This window comes from Leucoraja erinacea, chromosome 35, assembly GCF_028641065.1.
Source record: "Leucoraja erinacea ecotype New England chromosome 35, Leri_hhj_1, whole genome shotgun sequence".
NCBI classification, from domain to species: domain Eukaryota; kingdom Metazoa; phylum Chordata; class Chondrichthyes; order Rajiformes; family Rajidae; genus Leucoraja; species Leucoraja erinaceus.
In genome coordinates this window covers 3,755,625-3,777,199 of record NC_073411.1, presented here as the reverse complement: position 1 = coordinate 3,777,199, position 21,575 = coordinate 3,755,625, and the positions used below count along the sequence as shown (strand labels likewise).

General features: G+C 47.2%; 1 protein-coding gene across 50 annotated transcripts in view; it reads right to left on the bottom strand.

Annotated features, from left to right (window-relative positions):
• LOC129713199 (calcium/calmodulin-dependent protein kinase type II subunit beta) overlaps positions 1–21,575 on the bottom strand; it is a 264,536-nt gene that overhangs the window by 23,091 nt on the left and 219,870 nt on the right. For 10 of the 50 annotated variants that reach the window (XM_055662057.1, XM_055662061.1, XM_055662059.1 and 7 more), the window contains 4 exons: positions 20,864–20,959; positions 10,044–10,169; positions 6,950–7,066; positions 1,403–1,486 (listed from right to left, as the gene is read on the bottom strand). The exons of 24 other annotated variants lie outside the window; for them this stretch is intronic. In XM_055662057.1, the coding sequence (XP_055518032.1) occupies positions 1,403–1,486; positions 6,950–7,066; positions 10,044–10,169; positions 20,864–20,959 (423 nt within the window). The remainder of the gene's footprint in view (positions 1–1,402; positions 1,487–6,949; positions 7,067–10,043; positions 10,170–20,863; positions 20,960–21,575) is intronic. 16 more of the 50 variants (XM_055662069.1, XM_055662070.1, XM_055662073.1 and 13 more) reach the window with 5 other exon arrangements.

Sequence of the window (21,575 nt, the reverse complement as noted above, 5' to 3'; positions counted from 1 at the left end):
GGCCCTTCAGCCCAACATGCCCAGCTGCCTGCGTTTAGCCCATATCCCTCTAAACGTCCAAAGATAGGCACACTCAACAAGCTGGAGTAACTCAGCGGGACAGGCAGCATCTCTGGAGAGAAGGAATGGGTGACGTTTCGGGTTGAGACTCTTCTTCAGATTCCCTCTAAACTGGATGCAGGGAGTTGTAGATGTAGATTGTCCATCACACAGACCTGACTTCCCCACCATTGACTCCATCTACACTTCACGCTGCCTCGGAAAAGCAGCCAACAGACTTGTCACAATCACGATTATCGCTACACCCATCCGGCAGAAGATACAGAAGTTTGAACGCGCGCATCATCAGACTCAGGAACAGCTTCTTCCCCTCTGTTATCAGGCCTCTGAATGGTCCTTCCATAAGCTAGGCCACTGTCCGATTCACCTCTACCCCATTGCAGACATTGGACTTTGTCTCTGGAACTGGTGCGCTACAATGCTGAGAACTATATCCTGCACCCTGTATCTTCCCCTTTGCTCTCCCTGTTGTAATTGAGTTTGGCTTTATTGTATTTATAGAGTGTATTAGATTGGTTAGCATGCAAAACAAAGCTTTGCACTGTAGCCTATGGTGGTACACGTCACCATAATAAAACTGAACCGAAACCTTCTTCTAATACTGGACACCGGATAAAGACTTTGACAACAGGTGGGGAAATAAAGCGGTATTATTTTTATTATTTCTATAATATTATTATTATTATTATTATTATTGATTGGACAGCAAGCACAACAAAGCTATTCGCTGTACCTCAGTACACGTGATAATGACAAACCTAGATTTCAACGTAAACCCCCAGAACTCCACTGAAGAAAGGGCCATGTAGTAAACACTGGAGTCCGAACTGCAGAGCAAAGATCCTATAGCGGAGCAAGATAGACCACTCCTGCTAAATGCGATGGGCTGACGTGTAGTACGCAACGGAGCGGAACGTGGGCCTTTTTTTCATCCATTTCCGTAACCCGACCCGACTCGCAGTGTAATCAACGTTGCGAGGAAACAGTTTGTGTTAATAAATTAAAATTCTGAAAATGAGAAGATTTTTACCAAATAGCTTTTATTTTTACGAGCTTGTTTCCGTAACCGGCTTCAGGCTTCGCACTAGTATCCTACGGGATCTTTGGTGCGGAGACGGAAGCCGGTTACGGAAATGGGGCCTAAAATGACCCATGAATCTGCCCATGACCGTACCACGTCTTTTTCGTTGAGTGGACTATCCTGCATGCTATAGGATCTTTGACGCAGAGTGTCCAGTCATTGGGACTATTACAGCAGAGTACGTTACGTAGCATGGCAACTTCAATTGTGCTAACAGTCTGTCTTTCGATACGGTAGGCGAATAAGACCTGGAACACTTACTCTGTGTCGGAGGAGGTGAACTGAGGGGTCTCTTGGAATAATTGGATTGACTCTTTACATTTACTCGGTCCAGTCCTTTAGCCACTGAGTTGATGGAAGAAATTGGACACACGGTGAAGAATGCATGGAACTACTCAAGACGAGGAACACAGCCAAAGAAACCTTGAGGAAGTGCTTTCCCAAATGCAAACTGAAGTTATATTCTCTCTTATAAGGAATAAATAACTTAGTTTAGAGATACCAGCGACCACCCCCAACACCGGTACTATCCGACACGCCAGGGACAACCTACAATCCTTCACGTCTTTGGGATGTGGGAGGAAACCAGTGAGCCCAGAAGGAAACCCACGTGGTCACAGGGAGAACGTGCAACCTCCACACACCGAGCTCTGCCCGCTGCCCCATTGTCCTTGGAGTCTTTCTACTCCCGTCTCAATATGCATTAAAAGAGAGAATATAGCTTTAAGGGTTAACCCATCACCAGGCCACAACCATATCTGACTGACTGGACCAGACCTGACAGGCTGTCCTGTACGGATCACAGCTCATTCACTGAATCATTACTATTTGATCTCACTAGTGGAGCTCTGATGATATCAGAAGAGTGACTGTATTGGCCAGCCAACAATAGTGAGCTGGACGACACTGGATCACGGTCAGGTTGTGCAGTGGGATAGAATGAAGGAAGGCACTTCACTGATCGTATTACCAGGAGCAGTTAGAAACCAGACATGCCACACTCTCAGTCGGAGGGAACTGCAGATGCTGGTTTAAACTGAAGACAGACACACAAAGCGCTCAGTGCAGGTTCCTCTACACAAACATGCTTCACATCTCAGCTGGGCAGGTGGTGTGTGTATTCCTGCCATGGCACCCCGTCTGTTTCAGTTTTGAGCTTAGACACACAGCATGGAAAAAGGCCCTTCGGCCCATCAGGTCCACGATCACCTGTTCACACTAGTTCTATGTTATCCCCCTTTTGCATCCACTCCCTGCACACTGGGGGTCAATTCACAGAGGGCCTATTAACCTACAAACCCCGCACGTCTTAGAGATGTGGGAGGGATCCGGAGCACCCGGAGGGAACCAACGTAGTCACGGGGAGAACGTGCAAACTCCACACAGGCAGCAAACACACTGGTTCTATGTTTTCCCAATTTATCTTCTACTCTCTGCACGCTAGAGGCCAATTTACCTACAAACCTGCAGGTCTTTAGGATATGGAGCACCCGGTGGTAAACCCTTACATTCCGAGAGAGAACGTGCAAACACCACACAGGCAGCAGCTGAGGTCAGGTTACTGGTGCTGTGGGGCATCGGCTTTACCAGCTGTGCCACCTTTCGCCAAAAATTTAGACCATTTTTACATTTTTAATGTCCCTCGCGTACCACTGGATGAATTAACAAAATAATTTGGCAGTGATAGTTACAGCGCCAGACACCTTGTTCGATCCTGACTACGGGTGCTGTCTGTACGCCGTTTGTACGTTCTCCCCGTGACTTGCATGGGTTTACTCCGAGAGCGTCCGTTTCCTCCAACACTACAAACAAGTGCTGGTTTGTAGGTTAATTGGCTTGGTTAATGTGAATGATCCCTGGTGTGTGTAGGATAGTATTAGTGTGCAGGGATCACTGATCGGTGCGAACTCAGAGGGCCAAAGGGCCTGTTTCTCTAAACTAAACTAAGCTGGTTCAAAGCAGACTTTCATCTGAAATGGAGTTGAAATAATAAACAACACAAAGACAGGCAGCATTGGCTTTTCAAAAATAGCAGGATGTGTGCTGGAGTAAGTTATTAGATGTAGGGTCCCAGAGCTTGAAAGCGAGAGTGTCACAAGGTCATGAACATGTCCGTTGTGAGGCACTCAGCTGATAGTGGCGCTTTTGCCTCAGTTAAATACTCAGCTCAACATCTTTTCACACAAAGGGTGGTGGGTGGGTGTATGGAGCGAGCTGCCAGAGGAGGTAGTTGAGGCTGGGACTATCCCGACGTTTAAGAAACAGTTAGACAGGTACATGGATAGAACAGGTTTGGAGGGATATGGGTCAAACGTGGGCAGGTGGGACTAGTGTAGCTGGGACATGTTGGCCAGTGTGGGCAAGTTGGGCTGAAGGGCCTGTTTCCAAACTGTATGACTATCTACTAATTTAACTACATCGCACCGAGGTCACGAGAGGGTCAGATTCATCACCTCTATAAAATGGATTCTGGTGATAGCGGTGTAAGCTATACTAACATCAAGGCTTCCTGACTGTCTGAAAATAATAACTATGAAGGGCAATCAAAGGAAGGGAAGTTGTCCAGGGACGATTATGCTATTGGATGTACATGGTTTAAAAGCTACGCTGCAATGTAATGGATAGTTTCACACTGAAGCCAATGTGAGAGGAATCCCTGGGGCACGCTCTGAAGTCAGTGTGAATGTCAGGCTTGGTAGTCGGATTGAAGGCTAGTGTTTCACAGAGTGATGTTCGGTGCAGCTCAGCGTTCCACAAGCTTCACTGGCAACTGGCCAACTGCTACGAATCAGAGAATATAAAACAAATGCTCCCCACTGATCTTATTTCAATAAAGACCCGGAATGGGTGGAGCAGAGGTGGGGTTGCTGCCTCACAGCGCCAGAGACCCGGGTTCGATCCTGTCTGTACAGTGTTTGTACGTTCTCCGGGTGCTCCGGTTTCCTCCCACATTCTAAAGACATACAGGTTTGTAGGTTAATTGGATTCTGTATGTGGATCCCCAGTGTGTTGGATTGAACTTGTGTGAATGGATGATCGCCAGTCAGCGCAGGCTGGGTGGGCCAAATGGCCTGTTTCCATGCTGTATCTCTAAACTAAACCAAGACTTGTGGCCAAAGGATCAACATTTCCATTACACTTTACGGAGTGTGCATTTTGATCGTGGTTTTAAGGCTTGACTGTATAAACGGTCGAGGTGGTGATCACTGTGGACCAATAGTAAAATTGCAATACAAATGGAGGCACAAAAGACAGCAGATGCTGGAGCCTTGAGCAAAACACAAAGTGCTGGAAGATCTGAGGGTCAGGCAGCATGTATGGAGGGAAACAGACAGGCGACGTTTCGTGACTGGACCCCGAAGATCGCGTGTTCATTCCCCTCCACAGATGCTGCCTGACCCACTGAGTTCTTCCAGCATTTTGCGTTTTATGCAGTATAAACGGATTGATACGCAAGGGGTTATGCGGAGTTATTCTGCGGAGATTTAGTGCACTTTGCTAACATCGCATTTGGTGCCAGCGTGAGTCAGCTGGCAGCCAGTGCCCTGCCATGCATGTTGGAAGTGTGCAACACACGTTGCAGCGCTGGGTTGCATTCCCGTTTCACCGCGCCACACTAAAATGCAGCGCCTCGAAATGAAGTAAGTACGTCCCTGTGCTCTCACGTTGGGGGGGTTCTAGTGGAGGAACAACGATGGGATCAAAGTGAGGGGGAATAATGGCTTGTGGCATTCTTTACGGGTAAGGGGGAGGTCGGAGGTCGTGAACCCAAGGAAGGCTGACAGGCTGTGCCGGGTTTGTAGGCCGCAACTTCAACGCAACCAAATGAAGATAATTATCCGTTTAACAAAAATATTCAGGGGGTACAGCTGGTAGATCCGCAGCCTCACAACGCCAGAGACCCAGGATCATCCCCGACCTTGGGTGCTGTCTATGTGGGGTTTGCACGTTCACCCTGTGACCTTGTGGGTTTCCTCCGGGTGCTCCGGTTACCCCTCACATGCGGCTTAATTGGCCCTCTGTAAAAAAATGCCACTAATGTGTAGGGAGTGGATGAGAGAAAGTGGGATGGCATAGGACTAGTGTGAATGGGTGGTCGGCATGGTCTCGGTGGGCCGAGTGGCCTGTTTCCATGCTGTATCTCTAAACTAAACTAAAATCTGAAAACGTTAAAAACCCCAGGAAAGAAATCGGGGTATAATTTAGCTCAAACATTAACCGGAATTCAAAAAAGGGATATTCTGCTGTTTTAAATTGAATTGACGATACTAGCTGTAGAAAAATAAGCTTCTAAAGTAACAGCACTTTGCGGTATAAAGGTTAAGAGCATCCCTGTACATCCCTGCACAGCTGTTTATATACTTAGTCCTGGAACACTTAATCTCGGGAGTGTGAATGAGATACATCAGCCATGTTGGCAAGGGTCAAGGGAGAGCTGTGTGACTCTCAATGTGGCAAGAGGCTTTCAGAATGAAAACACAAGACAAATGCTGATGCTTGCGCTGATCATTGGTTCTGCGGTGGACAGAGGAACAACAGAAGCTTGCCCTAAAAAAAAAAATCACGCCTAAAAAAAGATGATTTGAGCTTTTGCTGTTCAAAGCCGGATTAGGTCATTCATCCTGCATCAGGTTGAAGATGCATATTTAGCTCGTGCCAAAGTAATAGCACTCATCGCTATCCGAATGTAAATCCATTGGACATTTGCCACAATATAAAGCCTGCAGTTAATGTCGTACGTTGAGCATTTGTCGGCGCTGGGCCTGTACTCGCTGGAGTTTAAAAGGTTGAGGGGGGATCTCATTGAAATGTACAGAATAGTGAAAGGCCAGGATAAAGTGGATGTGGAGAGGATGCATCCACTAGTGGGAGAGTGTAGGACCAGAGGGCACAGCTGCAGAATAAAAGGTTGTACCGTGAGAATGGAGATGAGGAGGAGTTTCTTTAGCCAGAGGGTGGTAAATCTGTGGAGTTCACTGCAACAGACGGCTGTGGACATTACGTATTTTTAAGGGGTATTTTTAAAGCAGAGGCTCTTGATCCGTGAGGGTGTCAGAGGTTATGGAGAGAAGGTAGGAGAATGGGGTGGAGAGGGAAAGGCAGATCGATTGAATGGTGGAGTAGACGCGATGGGCCGAATGGCCTAATTCTGCTCCTACGACTTTGGTCAAGTGACTGGACCCTCTCTCAGTATTCACCGTATCATTTATCTCTAGCAGTTGAGCTTGAGCTGAATGCCGAGAAGGGTTTGCTTGTAGTCTTTGTGGAACAGCACAGACAGGGCAGTAGTGGTAGAGCTACAGCCTTACAGTGCCAGAGACCCGGGATCGATCCTGACTACGGGTGCTTTCTGTACAGAGTTAGTGGTTTTCCACCAGGTGCTCCGGTTTCCTCCCACATCCAAAAGGCATGCAGGTTTGTAGGTCAATTGGCTTCGGTAAAATTTTTAAATTGTCCCGAGTGTGTTGTGGGATGGCGATAGTGTTTGGGGATGGCAGGTTGGCGCGGACTAGGTGGGCCAAAAGGCCTGTTTTAAACTACAACTAAATCACACCGACCAGCCTGTTAGAAGCACCACGAGAGATGCAAGCAATGCTGGGCCGCAGACAACAAGGTTCGAAGTTGATGTCCAGCACATTTGTTTGCCCGCACACTGAGCCTGTGACAACCACATGCCTTTCACACGTCACCAGCAACGCAGCGATGTCTCAGCCTCCTGCGGAAGGAAGGAAGGAAGGAAGGAAGGTAGGAAGGAAGGAAGGAAGGAAGGAAGGGTTTCAGGCCGGGGAGAGCCGGTTGTCCACTTACAGGGGATGGAGGTGAAGGGGTTGAGAGGCAGTGTTTGCACAGGCCGGTTGCCCTCGGGTTCAGGGTTGGGAGCCGACCCTCTGCGGACACTCTTTAAAACATCTGTAAACTTTGCCGCTGAGGATGAAAGGTGGACAGATGTGTAACACAGACTGTAAAACACCGCACACACAGAGGTACACACAAGGCAGCTGATGTTTGCAAACGAACAGAAGTGACATTACTGAGCGGGCACTGTCTAAATACATCCCAGACTGGGACTGTAGTCCTAGAGTGATACAGCGTGGAAACAGGCCCTTCGGCCCAACTTTCCCACACCGGCCAACATGTCCCAGCTACACCAGTCCCACCTGCCTGCGCTTGGTCCATATCCCTCTAAACCTGTCCTATCCATGTACCTTTCTCTCATATCGCAGACATATGCTGTAAATGTTCCCAATTAAAACCATACGATGGCACTGGAGATCATTAATAAGGCGGATACAGTGGGGATGGTGGTAGTGGATTTAATCATAAGCCTTTTACTCTGTCATCACAGCAGTTTTACTGCATCACATAGAACAGTACAGCACAGGAACAGGCCCTTCAGCCCACAATGTCCATGCCGAACATGACGCCAAGTTACATTATCTCCTCCACCAGCACTTGTGCCTATCTAAAAACGTTTTCACCACCTCTATCATAGCTGCTTCACCACCACCCATCAATAGACAATCGGTGCAGGAGTAGGCCATTCGGCCCTTCGAGCCAGCACCGCCACTCAATTGTGATCATCCACAATCAGTACCCTGTTTCCTGCCTTGTCACCATATCCCCAGACTCTGCTATCTTTAAGAGCTCTATCTAACTCTCTCTTGAAAGCATCCAGAGAATTGGTCCCCATTGTCCTTTCACCTTACAGCTATGGCTTCTAAACTTTGACATTTCCACCTGGGGAGAAAGGTTCTGACTGTCTCCCCTATCTGTGCCTCTCATAAATCTATAAACATCTATCAGGCCTCCCTCCGCTGAACCTCTGATGCTCCAGAGAAAATGTTCCCAAGTTCATCCAATCTCTCCTTTGCAGCTAACATCCTCTAATCCAAGCAGCATCCTGGTAAACCTATGCACCCTTTCCAGAACTGCACACAATCCTCCAAAATTAATGGTTGTCTTAATCCGGGTCACATTATGTCCTAAGTTTCGTATCTGCCATTTTGTGTCTGACTATTACAAGATGGAGGTCAAAGATTAATTGACCGATGGAGAATTCTCTATTGTAAATAAAAAAGCCTGACTTTGCAGCCGAGATTATGTTTTTTAAATGTAAATGCTGAAATTTAACTCTGGTTCAAGAAACCTTTGGAGGGCTGTCCAAAACGTTAGCCGAGGATCAGAAATGCAGGCAAGGAGTTGAAGTCACATGTGGGTTGGGAAGGTGGGGAATAAAGGGGACACCACCATTTTTGGGGATGGGGCACCAACATATCTGAGGATGGGGGAGCTGCCGTTGGAGAGGGTCCAGGGGAGGTTTACAAGAATTATCCAAGGAATGATTGGGTTAACATATGACGAGTGTTCGATGGCACTGGGCCTGTGCTCGTGAAAGTGAAAGGCTTGGATAGAGTGAATGTGGAGAGGATGTTTCCACTAGCGGGAGAGTTTAGGACCAGAGGGCACAGCCTCAGAATAAAAGGGCGTAAAAGAAAGGAGATGAGGAGGAATTTATTTTGTTGGAGGGTGGTGAATCTGTGGAATTCTTTGCCACAGAAGGCTGTGGAGACCAAGTCAGTGGATATTTTTATGTTTCTATATGATCCCCTCGCAAAGATAGATAGATTCATCATTTCAACTATTTTTAAAGCTTTTGGTTAAAAGTCGAGAAGCCGAGGAGGTTCTGACCTGTCTGTATCAGGTAGTGAGGTCAGCAGCCACTTTAATGCGAGTTTCAGCTTTATAATAAAGTGAACTCATATTTTGCTTGGGCAGCTTCATTTTGCTTGGGCAGTATGAATATCGATGTCTCTAACTTCAAGTAACCCGTGCATCCCCTCCCTCTCCGTCCCTCCCCCACCCTAGTTCTCCAACTGGTTTCACTGTCCTGATTAATTTTACTGATTGTACGCATCGTTGTCACCATCCCCTAAACTAACAATGAACCATTCTACACCTTATCGTCTGCTTTGATCTGTCCTTTTCACACCTTACCCTTCCATATCTCTAATCTCCCTCTCTCCTGACTCTCAGCCTGAAGAAGGGTCTCGACCCGAATCGTCACCCGTTCCTTCTCTCCAGCGATGCTGCCTGTCCTGCATTTTGTGTCTAAACCAGTATCTGCAGTTCTTTCCTACACTAAACTAAACTTCTCCGATAACCAACAATCTGGCGATGTGTCTGATGATGACAGTGTTAGTTCCTCAGGCTGCACAAACCAGACCAACAGGGAAGAAGGGGACACATCCCTTCCCACAGATGCTTAAGAAGGAACTGCAGATGCTGGAAAATCGAAGGTAGACAAAAGTGCTGGAGAAACTCAGCGGGTGCAGCAGCATCTATGGAGCGAAGGAAATAGGCAACGTTTTGGCCCGAAACGTTGCCTATTTCCTTCGCTCCATAGATGCTGCTGCACCGGCTGAGTTTCTCCAGCACTTTTGTCTACCTTCCCACAGATGCTGCCTGACCTGCTGAGTTCTTCCGTGCAGTTTGTCTTTGAGCACAGAGAGCCTGCTTTGCTCAGAGACATGGTGAATAAGGTCATGAGGAATAGGAGTAGAATTAGGCCATTCGGCCCATCAAGTCTACTCCGCCACTGATCTATCTCTCCCTCCTAAGCTTGGTTCAGACCGTGTGGGAAGGAACTGCTCTGTTCAAGCTGCCCACTAGGCATCTGCAGGTAAACTAGGTGCTGGTGAGTTGACCTCTGCCCGCCCTGACAGTTGCTGGTGAGGTTCCCCTCTAATGTATTAGCTCCTGACTCTGCTGCAGTTACGGGGCAGGCCCTCTCTCGCTGGCATTAACGGCGCAGAGTTGCGACTGGGAGAGGCCATTCGGGGGGGACTTGCATGCTTGTCAGTATGCGGCATGCTCGGAGGTCTTTAGTAACACGCTTACTTACTGGGCACGGACGAGGGGGTGAGAGGAGGCGTCTGTGGCTGTGTGGCTGTGCTTGGGGGACCTTCATAGTCGGGGAGGTTGCCTGACTCTCTCCGCACACTGCTAAGAACATCTGAGAACTTTGCAGCTAATAACAGGAGATGAACAGAGGCTGCATGAAAAGCTGAACAAGTAACAATGCCTGTGGAACATTGAAGTAACGGAAACATATTTCTTACATTCTTACGGTGAAATGGCATGGGATGCAGCTGGAGACTTGGATGCAAGCACAAATGGACGTAGCACGTATATCTGTACAATTTACATGTCTGACATCGATGGTCTGTGCCGTTTGTTATTAATATGATGGTAATGTTTTTAAAAAAAAGTAGTGGCTATATTACGTGTGATATTTACCAATGTATTTCAATGTTTTGTTTTCCCGAAAGTTGAACAAGGAAAAAAAGTAAGACACTGACAGAGAGTGAGTGGCTGAAGAGAGAGAGAGAAAGGATAGTTCACACACTGTAGAACAGCTCCACAACTTGCATGGAAAACGTCAGGTAGGTTTGTTTTGGTTAAAAAACAGAAGTTAACATTTCACAAGTACCCCCCCCCCCCCCCCCCCCTCCCCCTCCCCCCCGTCGAATGGCGCTCAAAACTGTGGATTCACGCACAAGACCACACTTCACTGTTGATTCCAGCCCGAGGCTAAAATAAAAAATGTTACTGAATCAAGAACTCAGGTGGGCAACTGCTCCACACAGTTTGATGGTACAAAGTGAATTTACAGCAAAGTCTGCTTTAAGTTTGTCGAATAGGTCACGTCGACACGTTATTGACAACGATAGTCAGTTCACCCACTAAACAAAAATCAGATTCACTTCTGGTTTGTGGAGGGAGAGACAGGTTGCATTTGGCAGTGATCTTTGAATGAAAAATCAATTCAGGACGTGTGGCAGACTGCACGGCCTAGCACAATAGATAGAGCCTGCACATGGCCATTCCAGCACCTGACTTTAGGATTCCCCTGAGATTTGGTTTATTGCCTTTGCCTCTGTCTCTGTTACTTCCATGACCACCACCCCTCTTGCTAAATTAGCCACAGGTGACCTGCCTTCCCCTGTGGAAGAAAGATATTCCAGCCAGTGGGCTACGTTTATCATGAAAAAATGATGCAAAGGTTTTGGGGGAATTTTTGTCATCCTTCACTTTTCTAAATAACTGCTTATCGTCACCTTGTAAGAGGTTGCTGGGTGAGTGTGGGTTCAGTTTAGTTTATTGTCACGTGTACCGAGGTACGGTGAAAAACTTTTGTTTTGCCTGTTAAGAAGTCTCTGAAGAACTCTTTTTTTTAGAGATACAGGCCCTTCAGCCCATCGAGTCCGCACCGACCAGTGATCCCCGCACACTAACACTATGCTGCACATACTAGGGACAATTTACACTTATACCAAGCCAATTAACCTACAAACCTGTACCGTCTTTGAAGTGTGGCAGGAAACCGAAGATCTCAGAGGAAACACACGCGGTCACGGGGAGAACGTACAAATTTTGTACAGACAGCACCCGTAGTCGGGATGGAACCCGGGTCTCCAGTGCTGGAAGCGCTGCTAGGCAGCAACTCTACCGCTGTGCCACCGTGCCACCCAATCAAGGAGGGGTGTGCTCGTGTTCCCATTGACAACCATCGATCGGTGGTCTACGGAAGCCTCTGGTTAATGGTATGTCCCCGGGAAACCCTGAGATAACCGAGGCATGGTATTAATCTCCATGTACTACCAAAGACTACCAACTGCTCGCAGCTCTCTGCTGAGAGGAAAATACAGGGACAAACAATGGCCCAGTGAGATTAATTCCAACCAAAAAGCTTTTGATGGGGAGGGACTAACGTTCAAAATGCAGGAACCACATCATATCTGGAAATGTACTCATTGCAAAACAGCAAGGAATAACCTTGATGGAAGAACATCAGCAGTAAAATACCACAGGATGGAGAGAAGTTGAGCAGACTACAGAACAGCTTGGTAATAAGAATCATTTTGCATCTGATTACCTGTAAAAGGATCGGCATCGTCCATCTAGTATTTAACTTGTGAAAGGTGTGTCACCCCGCAAGCAGACGAGATTTTTGTTGAAACTGTCATTAGATGTCTCAGATGTTGAATGTAGTTCAAGTGTGTTGAAGGGAGAGAAAGAAAGTCTCAAACCTTCCACCAGCCACGATCGAATGGCGGAGCAGACTCGACGGGCCGAATGGCCTGATTATGCTCCTATGTCTTTACAAAAAAGGCACAAAGTGCTGGAGTAACCCCCAGCGGGTCAGGTAGCGTCCCTGGAGAACATGGACAGGTGATGTTTCGGGTCAAACCAGACACAGATGCTGCATGGTATCTGAGCTGTGATCAAACCTGGGGTCTGAAGACCTACGATGGATATCAAACTGTTCTGTGTCTCACTGCGAACACTTGTGCACCTTGCGACATTCTTTTATTTTTAACGATACAGCGTGGAAACAGGCCCTTTGGCCCGAGTCCAGGCTGGCCAGCGATTCCCACACACTACACTACACACTAGGGAAAATTTACAATTTTACCAAAGCCAATGAGCCTACAAACCTGTACGTCTTTGGGATGTGGGAAGAAACCGGAGCACCCGGGGAAAACCCACACAGTCACAGGGAGAACGTACAGACAGCACCTTTGGTCAGGATCGAACCCGGGTCTCTGGTGCTGTGAGGCAGCAACTCTACCGCTGTGCCACTGTGCCACCTATTCTTAGAATGTTCCCTCTGCATTAAAAAAAAAGGGAAATGTCTTGCTTGACCTCCTCCTTCTTTGCCTTCTCTGACCCTTTGTGGCCCTTTAACTGAATATGATTTTTAAGGTTTCTGTGGCCAGATGTTTGATGCACTGAACTGTCCTGTCTAGGATCCTGTTCTACCCTTGGTAACACAAACAGAGCCATTTGTCATAACTTCCCTTCAACATTAAACTCCACCTCACAACGTTCAACATCTGCGTTGGTTTTTGGCCTGTGTTTTTAGGCTGTTGAGATTTTTCTAAATTAATGAGCTGGACGCGGTGAGGGAAAGAACTGCAGATGCTGGTTTAAATCAAAGATAGACACAGAGTGCTGGAGTAACTCAGTGGGACGGGCAGCATCTCTGGAGGCAAGGAATGGGTGACGTTTCCCATTCCTCCTCTCCAGAGATGCTGCCTGTCCCGCTGAGTTACTCCAGCATTTTGTGTCTGTCTTCAAGGGAAGGGAACTGTTCCATTGTGATGCCACTATACAAAATGCTAGCACCTTCCCTTCATCAGAAAACCAACAACAGAACTCAAGTTGGTGTGGTGACATGATTGGGGTCACAGTGAAGAACAGGGGGCTTTAGCCTCAGGCCTAATTGTTGGAGACATCTTCTAAGAAACTCATCCATTTATTGTGAGGTAAAAAAAATCTAATTTCCAAAAGTTCATTTTAAGTACTTTGAGTCCCCCACCAAACTCATTTAATATCAACCATCTTGGATTTCAACATGGGCAGGTTCTGAATAGATTCTTAACTTCAGCATACACACCCACCAAACTCAATCAATATTAATATCAAACTTAATTAATATCATCATGGATTTAAACATTGGGGATTTCTGAATAGACTATACATTTGAGCGCACACCCCTGCCAAACTCAATTGCTATCAAACATCTTGGTTTTAAACACAGGGAAGTTCTGAATAGTCCCTTAATTTCTAACACCATGGTGAAAACCTTCATAGGAGTGAGATACTGTGTTAGGTACAGGGATTGATATTTCAGGACACAGAAATTGATTTGCACAAGTGTCCTTCGTAACTGACCATCGATAGATGTAAGTGGGTTGCTGCACAACTTCACCAGGGCAAGGTGGACTTGGACACAGTTCAGCCTCAAGAGGACAAGGAAGGCCGAGATTTCAGTTCCCGTCGATCCCAGAGCTGAGGACAGCATCTCAATGAATCCCATCAGCCTCCTCGACATTGACAGCGCTGAGTGGTACGTATAGTTGACAATCCCCCCACTGTTATGTTTGCCCCGCGGCTCACCAATGACTGATACAATGCTGTTTCAGCCAACTATCCACTCTATCCAGCTGAACAAAACAGCAGTCTTCATTTAAACAGACATTTGAACATTGTCACAATTGAACATGAATCGACAAGGCATTTACGGTGACACAGATGACCAGCTCTCCGAGGTTCCATGTAGTTTCCTATAACTCTGACTGAGAGCCACACTTCCCTCCCAAACAGGCCGACAAAGATGGCCGACTCTGTCACTCCCCACCCCCCCCCGTGACTGCCGATCAGAAATATAGGAAACTTTGGAGGTGACTGACAAACACGATGAGTTCCATCTAACCAATGTTGTGGATGGGTGATGTTGAAGCTGCATGAACCCACATTTTGGTGCCATTTCGCCAAGCTCTTTGTTCACTCACTGACTGAGCTACTGCAAAGACCCACTCTTCGAATGGGGGCCCATTAATAAAGTGTTCTGACTCCTCCCCAGACAAGAGATCGTTTTAATGACTCCCCCCCCCCCCCCCCGCCATCACCTCCCATGTCTGGCTGTTTGTACTGTGCATGGTTTGGTGGGAGCAGTGGTTCGAGCCTCTGCCAGCCAAGTCTCACCCTCCATTGTGGCAATATGGAGGACTGTCAACAATGGGATATATCAGCGTGTGTTTATGTGTCTGAGCTGCGGAGGGAAGGAATCATGATTGTTCTCAGATGGGTGTAAGAGGTCGGTCAACTCAGGACATGGCTGGTTCCCAATCTCTATCAATCCCATCCCTTCCTCTTCTATACCTGCCCACCAACTCCCCCCTCTTTGATCGTCCCTGCGATTGCCCTGCACTGACTTATGGTAACTTATGGCGGTCAATTAACCTGCAGGTACGTTTCTGGCATGTGGGAGGAAACCTGGGGCATCTGAAGGGGAAATGTGAGGTCAGGATGGAGCCTGGATGCTTGGAGCTACGAGGCAGCAGCACTAACCGCTGCACCGCCATGCCGCCCATTGTGGCTCCTCAATGTTCGCCAGGACTGTCGCCACCTGAGTATGCCTGAGCTGTCCCACTCCAGCCCCCTGGAGACATTACGCTGGAGAGGCAGCAGAGATTCACGAGGATGAAGCCGGCACTCGTGGGCCTGAGCTACAGCGAGAGGTCGGGCAGGCTAGGACTTTAGTCCTTGGAGCGCAGGAGGCCATCTTACAGAGGTGTACAATATCATGAAGTTGAATGCACAGTCTTTTACCCAGAATAGGGGAATCAACAATCACATAGGTTTAAGGTGTGAGGGGAAAGATTTAATAGGAACCCGAGGGGCAACTTTTTCACACAGAGGGTGGTGGGTGCATGGAACAAGCTGCCGGAGGAGGTAGTTGAGGTGGATGCTATAACGACATTTAAAAAACACTTGGACAAGTATATGGATAAGAAAGGTTTAGAGGTATATGGGCCAAACACATGCAGGTGGGACTAGCATCTTCGTTGGCATGGGCAAGTTGGGCCGAAGGGCCTGTTTCCATGTTGTATGACTCCATGACGGCCACTCCTCACTAAGCCACCAGTGAAAGCCCAATATTATGGATCAAGCTCGCTCCATCAGCACCATCTCAGGGCATCCAAGGCAGGGCAATCACACTGTCCCACTCATGCCTTAGACAGGACGGTTACAACATGGAGAGCGTGGGGTATAGAGAGGCCTCAGAGAAAGACAAAAGGTTTCTCTTGAGGAAAAGTGTTTGGCCATCTATGAGGGGCATCGGAGCACTCACCCCCTGCCCTCTGGGACCTGCTGTATAGGGCGTTGTTACCCTATACGGAGCCTTGATGGGGGATTGGCTGTCTCTTGGGGAGACATGACAAACTGACAATGGTTCTCTGGATACACTGAGCCTTTCTGCGGAAGAAGCTGAAGGCTGTGTGTGGGTGTGTGTGGGTGTGTGTGTGTATGTGTGTGTGTGTACACATATACGTGTGTGTGTATATGTATATGTGTGCGTGTATGTGTGTACATGTGTGTGTGTGTTTATATGTGCGTGTGTGTGTGTATATATGTGTGTGTGCGTGCGTATGTGTGTATGGGTGTCTGTGTGTGTGTATATATGTGTGTTGTATGTATATGTGTGTGTGTGTTTGTATGTGTGTGTGTGTGTGTGTGTATGTATGTGTGTGTGTGTGTGTGTATGTGTGTGTGTGTATGTACATGTGTGTGTCTGTATATGTGTGTGTGTGTATATATGTGTGTGTGTATGTGTGTGTGTGTGTGTATATGTGTGTGTGTGCGTTGGTACATATGTGTGTCTGTATATGTGTGTGTGTGTGTGTATAGGGAGGTTTCACGGCAGTCGGGTTACGACCCATGACCCGTACAGTTGCTACGCTACTCCAAATGGATTACACGCGATGTACTGCAGGTAGGCGCTTACCATTGTTCCCGTTAAAACCCGCTGAAATTGTCAATTTTTGAGCTGTAAATAATTATGGAAATCACGATAAGCGTGTGAGACATTTAGCATACTTCACAATTCCAAAAGTGAGGAGAAATGACGGTAGATAGAAGCGAGAGCTGAAGGGACAACAACAGATAAAGTGGTTGGCGAACATTGGCCGTTTGCTCACTGCATTTCATCAAGTAAGGCATTATTTGTGTTTTTTCTTGATTCCTTTGGCATCTAAAAAGTTTCAGAAGTGATAAATCTGGCTGTAATTTTTTTAAATCGCCCATGGTTCTCGTGGGTTTTTAGATACAAAATGAAAACGCATCTGAAGAAAAATTTACAGCCAGATTTATCACTTCTGAGAATCTTTAGATACCAAAGGAATCAAGAAAAAACACAAATAATGCCTTACTTGATGAAATGCAGTGAGCAAACGCGAATATTCCCAATATTTTCAATGTTTACCAAGCACTTTAGCTGCTGTAGTCCCTTCAGTTCTCGCTTCTCTATACCTTCATTTCGCTTCACGTTTGGAATTCTACAGTTGGGTGCATGTCTCTCACACTTACCCCGACTCCCACAATTTTTTTCCGCGCAAAAATCCAACATTTTGGCGAATTAACAGGTAGGAAAGTACGCGTTTCTAGCATTAATAACATATACCGGAAGTGACGGATGTCTTCCAGTTGGATTGGGTTGGATGTCTTCCAGTTGGATTTAGCAGCTCCGTGCATTGAGCCCTATGACCCAGTGACCTTCTGTGCAACCCCCCTATATATGTGTGTGTGTGTGTGTGTGTGTGTGTGTCTGGTGGCATCCATTTTAACTTCCCTGTGAAGCCACTGGACCTCCACCAGGGAGCCACAACTTGGGTGGGCATGGACTACCTTCCGCCTCCTATCACCTGGCAGCAAAATGACAGGTCATGCAACTTCAAACATGAAGTCCTGCACGTCAGTGCGAGGACAGCTGCAAAACAATCCCAATGGTTGAAGCCAGAGGTGGTGAAGCTGAACAACATGCACTTTGTAAGCTGAGGCCATTCATAACAACACCTTCAATACCACTCACACAAACTGATTCATTCCAGATCCCAGAGCAAGTGCTGAAAAATAATCCCATCACTGATCAATTGCACTTAAAAAATATATATATATATATATATTAGACCTTTGCCTTGGCTGCAGTGTTGAATTATCTATTTAAATATTTTGCTATTTAGTGGACTGTTTTAAGTTTAGTGGACTGTTTTAATGAGATCACTTAGAATCAAGGGGAGGCCATTTAAGACTGAGGTGAGAATAAACTTTTTCACCCAGAGAGTTGTGAATTTGTGGAATTCCCTGCCACAGATGGCAGTGGAGGCCAAGTCACTGGATAGATTTAAGAGAGAGTTAGATAGAGCTCTAGGGGCTAGTGGAATCAAGGGATATGGGGAGAAGGCAGACACGGGTTATTGATTGGGGACGATCAGCCATGATCACAGTGAATTGCGGTGCTGGCTCGAAGGGCCGAATGGCCTCCTGCTACACCTATTCTCTATGTTTCTATGTAACTGATCTGGTCAAAGCAGTTGGATTCAAATTCTTGACTGTTTTTTTTAGCTTTTATTAGTTGCCGTCACGTTATCAGTCGAGATCCGACCCAAACAACTAATGCCTAAAGGGTTGTGCCTGTGCCCGAGCCACCCTGTCCCACCACCCCTGGTGTATTTGGTGTTTCCTGTGCTGTTACAAATGCAATTTATCAGAGAGGCTTGTTGTGTAGGAGGGAACTGCAAATGCTGGTTTACACCAAAGATCGACACATAATGCTGGAGTAACTCAGTGGGTCAGGCAGCATCTCTGGAGAGAAGGAATGGGTGACGTTTCGAGTCGAGACCCTTCTTCAGTCTGAAGACTTAAGGAGGATCTTGAACCAAAACGTCACCCATTCTTTCTCTCCGGAGATGCTGCCTGACCCACTGAGTTACTCCAGCATTTTGTGTCTATCAGAGAGGCTTGTAATGCATTTTGTTGTCTCTGTACTGTACACTGACAATGACAATTAAATTTGAATCTGAATCTGAATCTTGTAGTTTCCCAAGTGTGGTTGAAATATTAAATATTAAAATATTAAAAATGGAATTCAACTATTCTTATTGCTGTCTTTATGCAATGTAGAGCCTCTGCTTTGGAGTTACTTGCAATTTTAATAAACAATCACTATTATTTTTTTGGGGTGATGGGACCTTTAGAAAGGAAATTGTACAGAGTCTTGGTGAGACCACACCTGGAGTATTGCGTACAGTTTTGGTCTCCAAATCTGAGGAAGGACATTATTGCCATAGAGGGAGTGCAGAGACGGTTCACCAGACTGATTCCTGGGATGTCAGGACTGTCTTATGAAGAAAGACTGGATAGACTTGGTTTATACTCTCTAGAATTTAGAAGATTGAGAGGGGATCTTATAGAAACTTACAAAATTCTTAAGGGGTTGGACAGGCTAGATGCAGGAAGATTGTTCCCGATGTTAGGGAAGTCCAGGACAAGGGGTCACAGCTTAAGGATAAAGGGGAAATCCTTTAAAACCGAGATGAGAAGAACTTTTTTCACGCAGAGAGTGGTGAATCTCTGGAACTCTCTGCCACAGAGGGTAGTTGAGGCCACTTCATTGGCTATATTTAAGAGGGAGTTAGATGTGGCCCTTGTGGCTAAGGGGATCAGGGGGTATGGAGAGAAGGCAGGTACGGGATACTGAGTTGGATGATCAGCCATGATCATATTGAATGGCGGTGCAGGCTCGAAGGGCCGAATGGCCTACTCCTGCACCTAATTTCTATGTTTCTATGTTTCTATGACATGAGGAGGAATTTCTTTAGCCAGAGGGTGGTGAATCTGTGGGATTCATTGCCACGGACTGTGGTGGAGGCCAAGTCATGTGGTCACAGGGAGAACGTGCAAACTCTACACAGGCAGCACCCGAGGTCAGGATCGAACCGGGGCAGCAGCTTACTATTTAATGTTAAAATAATTCAGGTTTTACTGGAATTGCTCTAATCTTCTACTTCATGCAGGTGAAACGAATGGAGATTTTTTTTAAATCTGGGCAATTTGATTGCAATTTATTAATTAAATGCAAAAAAGTAATAACTGTGCAATGTTTAGCAAATTTGCATTTAATTAATAAATTGAATTATTAATTAATAATGGTATTGATGTCCTAGGGTTGGGATGGGATTCAATCTCTGATGTGCCCAGTGTTATGTGTTGGAGAAACTGCAGATACTGGAATCATGAGCACAGCACAAAGTGCTGGAGAAACTCAGCGGGTCAGGCAGCATCTGTGGAAGGAATGGACAGTATTGGGTCGGGATCCTTCTTCAGACTGACTGCAGTAGGAGGGAGAAAGGTGGTGAAGAGTTGGGGGCAGGACGAAGCTTGGCAAGTGATAGGTGGATACAGGTTGACACCCCCCCTCCCCCCTCATTTGTATCCATCTATCACTCACCAGCCATTGCCCCATCCCCTCCTTACCCTTCCATCCTTCTCCCCCCTACTGCAGTCAGTCTGAAGAAGGGTCCCGACCCAAAACATTGCCTATCTGTATCCCCCGGAGATGCTGCCTGACCCACTGAGATACTCCAGCACTCTGTGTCTTGTACAAGTTTGCAGCAACTGCAGTTCCTTCTGTCTTTGGCTACTTATTCATTTGTTTAAGGGACGTAGAGAGAATCCAGGGGAAATATAGGCTGGTATGTACAGCTGACTGGATAGCAGGCAACATAAGAAGCTCTTTGCTGTGACAATAATCAACTACACTGAGCTGGAAAGATGATGGAGAAGATTCTTCAGCACTTTGTAGAAACAAGGAATTGCAGATGGACAAAAAGTGCTGGAGTAACTCAGCAGGTCAGGCAGCGTCTCTGGAGAAGAGGGATAGGCTATGCTTTAGCTTGGGTCCCATCTTGCCCTAACTGCACTCAGCAGAGGCATATTTACGCCTTACACCTACACGTGTCATTGAGTTATATTTACACCCCATTGAAATCCATCGTATCCCCCTTGTTGTAGCAAAGGTTGTTTCGGACTTCTAACGAAAGGCCCCGACCTGAAACATGGCCTACCCACGATCTCCAGAGACGCCACCTGACCCGCTGGGTGACTCGAGCACACCTTGTGTCTGTCAGCACCTTCTGTGTTCTGCAGTGTTAACGTGTTGGGGTTTGTTTCCTTCTTTACGAATGGCCGCTTTCTGCGAGACACTCCCACGCACACTCACGCTCACACGCACGCACACTCACGCTCACACGCACGCACACTCACACACGGGCAGTCGACATGAAATGCAGAAGGCAGCATGCCCAGACAACTTACAGAGTACGGGAGGCGGAGGGTGTGCAGACTGAGGTGCCTCGGACAAAGGCACAGCACTAGACAGCTTCCTCACAGCACTGCTCTCAGCGCCCTTGGCTAGAGGCAGCATGCAAAGGGACGATGGAAACAAACACACAGAGCACGTTACACAGTAAACAGAATGGGTGATGGCACACACCACAAGGTGAGGAGGGGGCTTTGGGAGAGGGGGGGGGGGGGGGGGGGAAGGGAAGTAAGGGATGGGGAGGAGCGAGGGGGAAAAGAGAGGAGGGAGCAACCCCCACCTAAAATAATCGGGGGGGGGGGCAGCCTCACAGTCACGTTTATTCCGAGACTCGTACTTCACGGGAGATTGGTTGGAAACGTGCAGGGAAGGAAGAGATCTTGCAAGCCCCCCCCCCCCCCCCCCCCCCCACCCAGCCCCCGCCCCCCACACACCACCCCCCACACACACACACGTCCCTTCCCTCCAAATCACAAACAATCGCTTAAATCAGAAGCGGGTTCAATCACGACAAGGACCACAGAGGGCACAGCCTCAGAATGAAAGGATGTACCTTTGGAGTGGAGACGGGGAGGAATTTCTTTAGTCAGAGGGTGGCGAATCTGTGGAACTCTTTGCCACAGACGGCTGAGGAGGCCAAGTCAATGCGTATTTTCAAAGCAGAGATTGATGGATTGGTGGGGGTGTCAGGGGTTATGGGGAGAATGG